The sequence below is a fragment of the Sturnus vulgaris genome, chromosome 25, assembly GCF_052056855.1.
Source record: "Sturnus vulgaris isolate bStuVul1 chromosome 25, bStuVul1.hap1, whole genome shotgun sequence".
In the NCBI taxonomy this organism is placed as follows: Eukaryota; Metazoa; Chordata; class Aves; order Passeriformes; family Sturnidae; genus Sturnus; species Sturnus vulgaris.
In genome coordinates this window covers 3,819,512-3,831,599 of record NC_142267.1, presented here as the reverse complement: position 1 = coordinate 3,831,599, position 12,088 = coordinate 3,819,512, and the positions used below count along the sequence as shown (strand labels likewise).

General features: G+C 67.6%; 1 protein-coding gene across 5 annotated transcripts; it reads right to left on the bottom strand.

The window, feature by feature from the left end:
* Position 1: 1 nt before the first annotated feature.
* ESPN (espin) lies at positions 2 to 11,991 on the bottom strand. Of its 5 annotated transcripts, XM_088178813.1 has the most exons (15): positions 11,698 to 11,991; positions 10,690 to 10,883; positions 8,280 to 8,466; positions 7,996 to 8,178; positions 7,781 to 7,912; positions 7,510 to 7,679; positions 7,110 to 7,434; positions 5,421 to 5,582; positions 5,170 to 5,341; positions 4,856 to 4,882; positions 3,473 to 3,618; positions 3,103 to 3,384; positions 997 to 1,076; positions 905 to 916; positions 2 to 810 (listed from the first exon to the last, which is right to left on the bottom strand). In XM_088178813.1, exons 1-15 carry the CDS (start codon positions 11,989 to 11,991, stop codon positions 663 to 665), a joined length of 2,514 nt encoding a protein of 837 aa, XP_088034939.1. In that variant the 3' UTR covers positions 2 to 662. The 5 variants fall into 5 exon arrangements, with proteins under 5 accessions (XP_088034939.1, XP_088034940.1, XP_088034938.1 ...); XM_088178814.1 differs by lacking the exon at positions 4,856 to 4,882; XM_088178812.1 differs by lacking the exons at positions 2 to 810; positions 905 to 916; positions 997 to 1,076; positions 4,856 to 4,882 and adding exons at positions 1,089 to 2,270; positions 2,331 to 2,550; positions 2,629 to 2,868 and having other exon boundaries at positions 7,110 to 7,679.
* Between the last annotated feature and the right edge of the window lie 97 nt (positions 11,992 to 12,088).

The following is a 12,088-nucleotide window of genomic DNA, read 5'->3' as shown; positions in this document are numbered from 1 at the left end:
AGCCCCGGCACTTCTTTGCAAGGCTGCGTAGGCCAGGCACCAAGGCACTGCTGGCCTCAGGACCACCACTGGTGATTTGGCCACCACAAGTGACAGGCAATGTGAGTGCTGGCAGAGATGCGGGCAGTGTGGGTGTTGAGGGTGATTTTGGTGATCTTGGTGAGGGGGACACCGCTGTCGGCGAGCATGGTGTGAGTGAGGGATGGTGTGGGCAGCCCCAGGAAGGCGCGGGGCACTGCTGGCGGGGTTTATCGTTTTAATCGCTGGAAAGGGAGGCGGTCTGGGCAGAGGTGAGCCGGAAGCTGGCCTTGAGCGGCTCTGGAAGGACAGGAGCGAGGGCGAGCACGCTGCAACTGCGAGTGGGGCCAGCGGGGCGTGCGGCGAGCCCAGCCGCAGCGGCCGAGCCGGGCAGTGCGCAGGGAGCCGCGTGTCCCACGCCGCGGCAGCTCGCTTTGCAACGGGCAGCACAGGGTGGGCTGGCGACAGCGGGATGCGGGGGCGGCGTGGGGGGCTACGGGTGCCTGGGGCGGTGGAGGGGGCTTCTCTGGGTTGGGCTATGTGGCCATCCACGGCAGGAGGAGGGTGCCGAAGGATGTCGCGGTCCATGGGAGGACCTGCCAGCCTCCTCCTGCTGCGAAGAGCCAGGATGCGGCGTGGCGTGGCTAGTGCTTGGCTATGTCCCCCTTCTTGAGGATGATCTGTCGCTGCCAGGGCGCCAGCTTTGTCTCATCGTACCCGAGAGTCCTTAGCTTTTCCGACTGCTCCTTCTCCTTCTCCTCCTCCTCCCGCTTCAGCTTCTCCTGCTCTTTCCTGCTTATCAGCAGAGGGCACAGGGCGCCGCGGTCACCAGAGCCGCGGGAGCCGCCGTGCCCGCCCACCCAGGGAAGGGGCTTGCGGCACTCACCGTTTCTGCTCCCTGCGAAGGCAAAGGGAAGAGTGGGGTTAGCAGAGCCGCGGGAGTGACCGGCTGTTCGGCATCCCCCGACCCTGGCTCACCTCTCTTCCTCCAGCTTCTTGCGCAGGATATCCCTCCTCCAGGCTGGCATGCTGGCCAGGCGCGCCTCTTCTTCTTTCTCCTGCAACAGACAGCCGTGTTACCGGCACTGCCGGGAGCCCACCCTCACTGCCGGCACCATGGGGCCGCAGCATCATCCTGGTGCGCGGCATCGCATCCTTCTGGCAGCCGCCCTCCTTGGCACGGTGCTGGTGGGGGTCACCAGCACATAGCTCGCCGACGCGCCCCTCACTGCCCGCCTTCCGCCGGCGCCGGGAGGAGGAAGGAGCGCGTGGCGTGGCCAACCCTTGCAGCACACCACAGCTTTATTGCATGACACGCGGGGGCCCACGCTGCCCCGGCACCGCAAACACCACACCAGAGGGGAGCGCAGCCTCGCCGCTGCACCTCCCACACAACACACAGCCACGGCAAGCGGCACACTGCAACCTCGGCCCGGGGTCGCGCAGAACAACACCCAGCCCTCTGCAAAGCTGAGCTGCACCACGAGCCACAGAGGCAGGCGAGCACACCCGGGCACCAGCTCACAGCTGTCCCCGGAGCTTGCTACCGCCCCACGCCACACCACTGGCACAGCCTGCAGCATCCTGCCGGACTCAGGTGTCAAACATCTCTGCCTCCTTCTCCTTCCAGAAGGAGAAGCTGCGGTCAATGAAGCGGCAGACGTCCTCCTCGCTGAACTCTCCCAGCTCTGGCACTGGTACTGCTGCCCCCTGCCCTTCCGGGGCCATGGTGGGGGTCTCTGGCAGGCTCTCTCCCACTGCCACAGGGTCATCCCCAAAAAACTCCTGCACGAGGTCCTCAAAGCCGTCAAGCCAGTGGCGGTGGCCAGCCTCGACCTGCTCCAGCACGGTGCGGTGGAAACGGCGGACGCGGTGCCAGCTGTGGCTGCCCAGGCGGTCAAACATCTCGTAGCAGAGGAGGTGGCGGAAGCGGCGCTCCTCGGGGCTGAGGGGCATCTCCAGCAGCTGAAAGTAGCCCAGCATGAAGAGGTCGAGCGGGAGGCTGTCGTGGGGCATGGGTGAGCCGCCGACGTGGGGCAGGAAGTGTTGAGGCCAGTACAGCACCGTGGTGCGGCTCAGCCGCCGGATCTGACGCCCTGGGACCCGGCGGGCGACACTCCTCCAGCGGGCCAGTAGCCGCCCCGCTGCCGGTCGCCGCCTCCCCAGCCGCCGCGGCCGCTCCTCCCCAGGCACCGCCGCTAGCGCCCGCTTCTTCCAGTGCTCCAGGAAGAGGAAGACGGCGCGCTCCTTGCACCCTTTGGTGCGTTCATGCGGGCTGCTTGGCTCTGGCAGCACTGGCCTGCTCCGCCGCAGTGCCCCATCCCCGTATTCTTCCTCCAGGATGGGCCGGCGGGTGCTACCAGGGGGCTGCACCCTCTTGCGCTTAGCGACCCTGGGGGGAGGTGCAGGGGGCCCCCCCGGCCCCTCGTAGTTGGCCTTGAGGCTGCGGACAGAGACCCCGCAGCCCAGGATCTCGCTCCGGGCGTCGTGCTGGGCACCGGGGCTGCCCACTGTCCGCCCTGCCTCAGGGCCCTCCCGGCCGCTCAGGGTGGCTGGTGGTGCGGCCGCGCTCCTCGGCAGCGTGGGGGACTGGCTACCGCGGGCAGGCGCGTCCTCGTGGGCGAGGGCGAAGCGCCGGGGTGCCGGGGGTGCGGAGAGCGGCACGAGTGGCGGCAGCTCCTCTTCCGGCCCCCCTGGAAGCGGCTGCGCCTCGTGCATCACCCGCAGGCTCCCCAGCTGCCTCTCCAGGTGCTGCAAATCCTCCTCCCGCATCGGCTGCCCGGCGGGTCCCGGTATGCCCCCGCAGGCAGGTGGCCCGCGCCGGCCCAAGGACGGCGAGCGGCTCCCAGGCTGCGGTGGGAAAGAGGGCAAAGGGGCTCTTGAGGCCATGCCGCACGCACCTCGTGCCACTGCCGCCGTGTGTGGCATCCCTGGGGTATGACGCCCCTGCATGCGGGTAGGGTGGTCCCCAGACCAACTGGGAACCAGAGGCAATGCCACGCACGCCATCTCGCCAGGTCCTGAGCTGCTTGGGCCATGCTCGCGCCGCGCTCGCCGCCGCAGCACGTGGGACCCTCCCCCTACCTTGCGCCGCTGCTCCTCTTCCTCCTGCATGCGGAGCTGCAGCTTGCGAACCATCACCTGCCGCTTCCACTCGGGGATGGGCCGACCCTGCTCGTCCTGGCTCGGCACCAGTGCCTCCACCTCCACCGCTGCCCCAGCGCCTGCTGCCGGCACCGGTGAGCTTCCGTTCAGCACTGGCTCTGGTGAGCCTCCCGCCAGGCAGCGTGGTGGCCCAGAAGCCTCGGGGGTGGCCGGCGGGGTGGGCGTCCTGGTGGGTGACGGGGAGGACACTGGCGACTCTGCCTGTGGAAGGAGGGAGGGAGGGCGGTGGGCACTTGCCGTGCTGTGCTGAGCCGCACCACCGGCTCCCCTGGCCCCCATCACCACCTACGTTGGCCCCTGCCTGGCCGCTGCCGGAGAAGACGGTGGTGAAGCCTTTGCTCTGTGGCGTTGGCTTGAGGCTCTTCCCAGCTTTGATCTCGGCCAGCAGCTCCGAGTTGTCGCCGGTGGGGGACATCATATTGAAGGACTTGGTGCCTGAAGGGAGGCAGGAGGGGCAGTAAGTACCCCACCAGCACCATCTCCCTGCCCCTGTGAATCCCTCATTAGCTTTCAGGGTAGGGGGTCTGGATGGGTGGCTGGCTGACTGCCCCCTCCCCGCCGTCCAGGAGCCCCTGCAACGCCCTTGAAGCAGCATCCGGACACCCAGCTCACCGGTCCACAGAAACAGCACATCACCAAACTCCTGGGTCCATCACACCCCAGTGAAGCACCCCCCAGCACTTAACAGCCTGGCACCCCTGCTCCACAGATCCATAAGATCAGCACTCCAACAGCAGCTCACAGGGTCCGTGGTACCCTGCTGCAGCAGCATCCCAGCAACCCAACACTCAGCTGCAAGAGTCCCAGCCTGGCCCCAGCCCCGAATGCCACTCCATGCCCCCGAGCCACTCTGCTGCAACAGAAGTGTGCCTCCAGAGGGATGGCTCCATGGCCGATGGCAGCTCTGCCACTGCAGGACGGCCCCTACGCTCCCCTGGCAGCTCCCGGCAGTGATGCACCGACAGTCTGAGCCAGACTCCCTGCCAGCCCGGTGCCCAAAGGTCTGCGTGGCACCGGCACCCCTGGGATGCTCTTCCCACTGTTCATGCCACCCGCCTCGCGAACACCCACCGTCCGTGCCAGCCATGCGTGAGTCCCTAACGGCCCATGGTACCGTGCCAAGGCAGAGCCCCCTCCCCGCGGCCAGCGCCCGCAGCTCGCTCCGCTCGGCTGCGCCACGCCGGAGCCAGAGGGCTGCGGGTGCTGCGGGCCCAGCGAGACGCGCGCGCTGCCATCCAGCGCCGGCTGAGACCCCCCGGTCCCGGGAGCCGGCGCTAATAAAGCGGGCGCCGAGCAGCGGCCAAGCCCGCCGGCTGCAGTCAGCGGCGGGGGAGCGGCCGGTGCGCTCACGTGGCGGGGTCACGCCGGCCGGCTGAGCGCGAACAAAGGCCCTCTGTGTGCGGGGCCGCGGGGCCGTGGGGCCCGGCTGCCTGCCCAGCCCTGCCAGCCCTGCCTGGCGGCTTCGGCAGCCCCGCACCAGCGCTTGGCCTCCCGCGTGGCACCGCCGGCCGGCGACGCGCAACGAGGGCCCGGTGGCCCGGCAGGTGACAGCCCCAGCGGCCGTCGATGCCCCGCGGCTGCAGGACAGGACGTGCCGGCATGTGCCCCTCCGGCTGTACCCCACGCCAGGGCACCCCCTGAGCAGGGAGCAGCGTGGGACCGCGGTACTTACTCTTCATCTGCCTGAGCGCCTTTCCTCCTAGGGAGAGAAGCAGAGAGGCGGCGCGGGGCGCGCGGCAGAGGAAGGATTTGGCCACCGCGAGACAAGAGAGAAGAGAAGCGGCCAGCAGTGAGAGCAGGCAGGGGCGAGCGGGCGTGGGGGCCCCCGCGCCGACACCGGAGGAGAGAAGGACAGAAAGGCTGTCAGGAGCCGCGCGGCCCAAGTGCCGCGGGAGGAGACGAGCCAAGGAGGTCAATGCCACAGTGCAGCCAATGGGACAGTGCCCAGGATCGCTCCCCGTGCCCACCCGGCACCCTGCCACTTACTTCCCGTAGAGGAGGAGGAGCGGCGAGGGCCAGCGGGAGTCTCGACCGGGGGCGGCGGTGGGGGCGTCGGGCAGGCGGTGTCGGGCAGCGGTGGGGGCGGGGGCGGAGGCGGCAGCTCGGCACCAGGTTTGCTCTCCCCATTGCTCATGGTGTCCGCCGAGATGGGTGATGCCTGGAAGAGAGAGCATGGGCAGGCTTTGCTCGGTGCCGGTGCCACTAAGCTGTGCACAGGCTGGTGGCGCGGGGCTCACCTCCTCGGTGTGCGCCATTCGCTGGGGGCCTGGCTGCTCGGCCACGACGTGCCCCAGGTGCTTGTAGTAGTCACCGGTGCTCGGCTGCTTGCCGAAATTCCTTGACCGCCTGCTGGAGTCAGCCCGGCGCAGGCCCTCGGGACTGCTGTCACGCGATGCCAGCTGCAATGGGGAGCCCACCTCAGCACCGCCGTGCCCGGCTATGACCGTGGCACAGGGCCATGGTGGAGTATGACCGTGCCAGCGGTTTGCCTTGGAGGAGATGCAGAGCTGGGACGGACAACAGGTGCATGCCCTGGGGTCTGTTCGGCAAACGGCTCTACCAGGGGCTGCGTGCCATGGTGGCAGCGTGCGGCATCAGTGCCTGGCACTGTGACCCCATAGCCTGTGCCCAGGATCCTGTCCAAGCCTCCCCCGGGATAACCCCCTGGGAACAGGAGTGCCGAGCCCCAGCCCCGCGGATTACCGGAAGCTTATCCCGCGCGGGGCTGGGGCCCGGTTCCAAACCTTCCTCTGAACAGGGCTCTCAAGCAGAGCAGCCTCAGCTCACCCCGGCGCATTCCACAGCGGCTTTGCGAGCTGTGCTGCCGAGTGCTGCGCTGCAGGGGGCTGTGCCTGCTCCCTGGGCTTGGGGTGCCACCGTGGCATAGCCCCGCTCCCCTTGCTGGGGGCCCCGCTATTTGCATTTTCCCGTAAGCCACCTCCACCCATGGCATTTTCACGGTGAGCCCGGGTGCTTGCCTCCGCCGCCAGCCCCAGCTAAGTCAACAAGCGTCAGCTCGGTGCTGCTATGGGAGTTGTGCCAAGCCTGCCTCCCGCTTCAGCAGTTCCAGCCCCGGTCTGGCGCAAGGGTCAGTGCCGCCGAACCCCATTTCGTGGGGCACCCACACCACTGTGGCACCACTCTGCCACACACCCACACGTCCCCAGGGCAGCCCGTTACTCCGGTAAGCACTAAAGAGCCAAGGCCATGCACAACCAGCACTGTGGGGTCCCGAGTCCGCCACGTGCCTAGCACACACTGCTCTGCTGAGACCCCCACCCCATATGCCCCAACCCCCAGAGCGCTGGGCTCTGCCAGTGTTCTGACCATGCCCAGAATCCTATCCCCACTGAGGTGGCGAGAGCTATGGTAGGGGGTCAGGGCGGCCCCAAAAGTGCTGCATCCCTATGCCCCCCCAGCCTGCCATGGAGGGCTGCACCCCTCTTACCTGTGCACGCCTGGCTGAGCCCTCTCAGCTCCTGGCAGCGCTGGCTGTGCCACCCGACACCTGTGGCGCGGGCGACACCGGAGCCGGCCGCTCGGGTTACCGCCTGCGCAGCTGCCCACGCCCAGCTCGGCACGGTGCCGGTGGCATCGCCGGGCCGCATGGGCGCGGCTGCTATGGCATGATGTTGCCGGGTGTCCCAGCCGGTGCAGCAGTGGAGTGGGCCCACCCAGTGCCATGGAGCCACCAGAGCATCACTGGCCCCAGCTTGCTGCATCCTCGCTGCTGGTTGAGCCCCAGCTCCCTCCCAGTGCATGCCAGCTTTGCAGGCATGTGGCCTCCAGCTGGGACTGTCCCCTCCCAGTGCAGGCAACAATTCCTCAAAGGGGATGGGTGCCCGGTGGCATGTCCCTCCCGGGTGGTATGTCCCTTGAGCTGTGTACGGGGCATGGTGCAGGGGACACGGTGCGTGGGGCCGTACCTCTCGGCGCAGCGCCTGGCTCTCCACATGCCGCAGGTTGTTCTTGGCCCGCACGTAGATGTCAGCGGTGTGGGGGGCAGCGGGGGGTGCAGGTGCAGGGTAGCCGGGGGGTGGCGGGGGTGGCCGGGTGGCGGGGGGTGGGGGCGGTGGTGGGGGGAAAGCAGGGGGTGGTGGCGGCGGGGGACCCTCGCCTGCGGGGCCCCGGCCTCGTGGCCGCATCTCGGGGTCCAGCATGTCCATGTACGCCTGCATGTCCGCCAGCGCCGGCTCAGGCACCCCTGCGCAGGGCAGGGGGTCAGGGGGGGCTGGACCCGCACCCCCCGCCCTGCGCCCCCTGGCCCCGCACTCACGGGCGGCGGGGGCCCCTGGGGGGCCGCCCCTCTTCTCCCCGGTGCTGGACTGGCTGGAGTGGCAGGAGTCGTAGTTGGAGAGGGTGCTGGCAGGGGAGCCCACCTCGAAGCGCGCCTGGGGCACCGACGCCGTGGTGTTGGGCGATGACATGCCCGAGTCGGGCTGTCGGCATTCCCCATCCGCCGAGGGGTCTCGTGACAGCACGCGGTGCTCCACGCTCTGCTGGCACAGCCGTGGGATCAGGCAGCAGGGCAGGGGTGGGGAGGCCCTGCGTGCTCCCTGTGTGCTCCCCACGCCCTCGTCCCCGGGCACCGCCGTACCATGTTTTCCACGGTGCGCAGGTACTGGGCGCAGTGGCTGTGGCCATTGTAGTCGGCGAGGTCGGCTGCTGTGTAGCCATCCTGGTCACGGATGCTGAGGTCGGCACCGTTCACCACCAGGATCTGGCAGCACTGGGGAGAGTGGGGGTGCATGGCAGGGCTGGAGGGAAGGGTCCTCCCCTCGCCCTGACATCCTGTTGGCCACCAGCACCCACCTCCAGCTCGCCATTCTCGGCGGCATCATGCAACGGTGTGCCGCCCCAGCCGTCGGCAGTGATCTCCCCGCCGTGCAGCAGTAGCCAGCTCAGCACCTTGGCATGGCCGCGGCTGGCGGCGAAGTGCATGGCTGTGGCCCCCTCGGCGTCCCTCTCCGACAGGCTCACCGTCGTGAAGCTCATCTGTGTGGGCAGGCGGGCTGAGCACTGGGGCTGTGCGCCCTGCGCTGTGCCACTGCACTGTGCCACCGCGCCGTGCCATGCTGTGCCTGGACAGCGCTTACCAGCCATACGATGACAGTGTTGTGGCCCATCTGGGCGGCGGCGTGCAGTGGGGTCATGCCGTCATAAGCGCGCGCGTGGGGGTCAGCCCCACAATCCTGCACCAGGTACTGGATGATCTCCAGGTGGCCTTCCTGGCAGGCGAGGTACAGCGGGGTGGCCCCCGTCTTGGTCTGGGCACTCAGCGTACTGCAAGCAGGGCACAACGCCCGTCACCTGTGGCCACTGCTACTGCTAGGGCTGGGACAGGGGGCAGGCAGGATACAGGGACATGGGGGCTTGTGGGACACAAGGAACATGGGACGGTGCAGGAGACACAGCTGTGGGCAGGCAGGGCAGTGCCAGAGCTGGAAGCTGTCCATCCCACGGCTTCCCACAGGTCCCAGTGCTGTGGCGGTGGCTGCAGCTGCAGCGGGAGGTCACTAAGTTAATCAGCCTGCTTAGGCTAAGCTCCTTCCTCCGGCTGTTTTTGGACACTGCAATTTAGTCGTATTTTAAAGTAAGCTGCTTACACAGCACCGGCCCTGGAGCCGGCGGGGAAAGGCCAACCTGCACCATGGCTCTGTCCAGCCCAGCTGCTGTGAGCCGGTATCCCCTCACTGCCCCAAAAGGCCTTGGCATCCTTGTGTCTCTCGTCCTGAATTGTGTATCCCAAATTGTAACCCAAATCCTGAATCCCACATCTTTTACCCCACATCCCCCCATAGACCCATATTCTGCATCCCACATCCCGCATCCTGCCTCCCGACCCCACAGGAAGCTGTTTTATTAAGTGTTCCATAAAAAAACCTGTTGAATATTTAAAAAAGGAAGAGCAATAAATACTCTGCTCTGTTATCGCAACGATCGCAGGCCCTTAATAATTGATCCCTGTAACTGTGAGACGGGCTATGGCCAGCACTCTCTTCCCGCTGTGCCTTGCGTGCTGTGCCACTGAGTGCCTGCCCCGCTGTCCAGCGGTGCCAGGCTGGCAGAATCCTCTGTGCTCCACGAGCTGACACTGAGGCTGGGGCCTGGGGCAGTTGCAGACTGGGGTGCAGGGGACAGCGGGAGCACAGTGTCAGTCCCTGATTGCCATTTCTCAGTAATTGGGAAGGGGTTAAGACCCTTGGGCAGCACCAGTAAACTGCTTTGCCAGATGGCTGAGACCCCATGCTGGGTCACCGGCTGCCGAGGGGCCCCAGGGGCCGGTGCGAAGGTGGCCTGGGAGAGCCAGCATCCCGCAGCGGCACCAGGGATTGGATTTCTCAGCTGTAACGGAGCCTCCGGGCAGGCGCGGGACTGGGAGCAGGGCCAGCAGTAAATAATTCAGGGTGAAGGCGGTGACAGCAGCGGAGCAACCCCAGCAAGCAGCGTGAAAGGCAATGCAAATGCCGTGCCACACCTGGGCTGACACAATGGGCATCGAGCAGGAGCAGTGACTGGTTTGGGGCTGGGCTTGGGCTGCAGGGGTTAATCCCTGAAGTACTCAGGGCTAAGCTGGCACACCTGGGACAAGGAGATAAAGAACTGGGGCTGGGACAGCTCTGGGCAGTAAGTGCGATGGGATCCAGGGATCTTTGTGGCCCTGTCTGGAGGAAAGGATGCAGGGCTCTGATGTTGTGGCAGAGGGGTGCCGAGTGCTGGTTCACGTCCTGCTGCCTCAGGACGCCCTGGATGTGGGAGAGCTGTGCAATCCCTCTCATCCACAACCCTGGAGACTTTCAGGGAAAATGTGGAGCAACAGCGCATACCCCCGGTTCCGCTTTGGCCGGGTCTATGGGTTATTTCTAGTGGCCTCTGCCCACCACAGGAAATCGGATTAGCGGCCACCTAATCGCCTGCTGCAGCCTCGTGGCGAGGCCCGGCATCGCGGGCCCTGTGGGCTGCTATGCCACGTAACCCGGGGACCTGGAGCCTGGCCCTAGGTACCGCTCAGGAGGAAAAGCGGGGATGCTGCCTCGACGGAGCCGTCTGAGAGAGGCTGCCACGTCCAGTAATGCCCACAGACTGGGCAAGCGGAAAGGTCGTCTCCGGCGCGGGGAGTAGCCTCTCCTCGGCGGTCAGCCTAATCCATTTACATAACAGCGGGCGGACAAAGACGGCTGTGTTATCGCTCCGCGCCAGGAGCCGACTCAGCGGCCAGTGACAATATTTCTGCCAGCGCTCACCCCTTTCCTCCTCGCCCTTTCTTTCTGGGCCATAAAGAAGGTGCAGCTGGCTGCCCAGCCTGATAACGTGGCCGCGTTGCCCTTGGAGCTGGGGGATCAGGGTGGCTACAGCATTCGTCCCCATTACTGGCACCTTGCCCAGTGGCTGGAGGAAGGGTTGGGGCCACAGCAGGCACCCTGTTCTCCCACTGGCCCCTCTCCTGCTGGTGGGTGCCAAGCTTCCGGCAGACCCTGTCTCGCTGCCAGCAGTGGGGGCCGTTACCTGGGGCAGTGTCCCAAGAGGAGTCGCAGGGAAGGGAAATCCCCTTTCACCGCGGCGTAGTGGACGGGCAGTGCTCCCGTGTTGGTGGCTGCCGTGGGGTCGCTGCCTCCAAAGCGGAGGAGCCAGTCGATCACCTCATGGTGACCGAAGCGGGCTGCCAGGTGTAGGATGGTGGCACCAGAGTTGTCTGTGTCCTGCAGGAGGAAGTGGGACGGCTGTCAGTACCAGGGACCAAGCCCTTCCGCCAAGGGGACTGGGGACGGCAGGCAGCCGAGGGGCATCCCCCAGTCCGGAGCTGGTTCCGGGGGCGTGGGGTGGCCAGGGTGGAGTTCCTGTCCATAAGGAGCGGGGCTGGAGCAGGAGCAGAGGTCATTGGAGGAACAGTGGGACCAGCGTGTCTGCCCTCCGTCAAGGGCCTGCGTCCACACACAGTGAGTGCAGCACAATGCCCTCCTTGTTCTACCGGCCGCGGAACCCCCGAGCGCGGGAACTTGCTACCGAGCCCGACTTGCCGCCGGCCCGTCCGCCCTCCACGCTCCGAGGGGCGCGGGTAGGGCTGGCCCCTGGCCAGGAGGTCGCCGATTCGTGCTGACCCCTTCCTTCCCGATTAATCTCCACTCCCAGCCCTGCCGCCGCCTCCTCTTCTTTTGGCCGTCACATGTCTTTAACTCTCGGCCAGCCTCGGGGCAAGCCGCTTACCGCCCCGGTCCCGCCGTTGTGTAACCCCGGGAGGGGGCGGCAGCCCCGGGGAATATGTGCTGCCCCAGCAGCTGAACCCCTCCGGGATGCCGGGGACTCTCCGACTCAGTCGGATGCTGCCCGCTATGCACGACGGAGCCCTGCCCGTGCCGGCTAGGACGGACCCCGGCTCGCCGTCGGCAGAGCTGGGAGCACCACGCGTGACCGTCTCCCCTCGGCCACAGCCACCCACACGGGACCGCGGAACGCCTCCCCGGCCGCCCGAGCCACCGAGGGACCCTCCGCCACCCCCCGCGACCCCGCTCGCACCTGCACGCCGCAGCCCCCCTGCGTGAGCAGCCACTGGAGACAGGCGAGGTTGCCGGTGGCGGCGGCGTCGTGGGCCGGCGTGGCCCCGTTTCGCGCCCGCGCGTCTCCGCGGAGCGCGGCCTCGGCCGCCAGGTACCGGAGGCAGGCGAGGCGGCCGGCCCGGGCAGCGTGGTGCGCGGGGGACGCTCCCAGGGCGTCCCGCAGCCCCGGCCGCAGTAGCCCAGCCGCTCGCAGTCCCCGCAGCGCCTCCACGTCGCCCTGTCGCGCCGCCTGCAGCGCCCGCTCCAGCGCCATCCCGGTGGCGGCCCCGGCCCCAGCGGCCCCGGCGGCGGCCCCGGCGGCCCCGGCCGCCACTTGGCACTGCGCGGCGCTCCCGCCCCGCCGCCCCCCG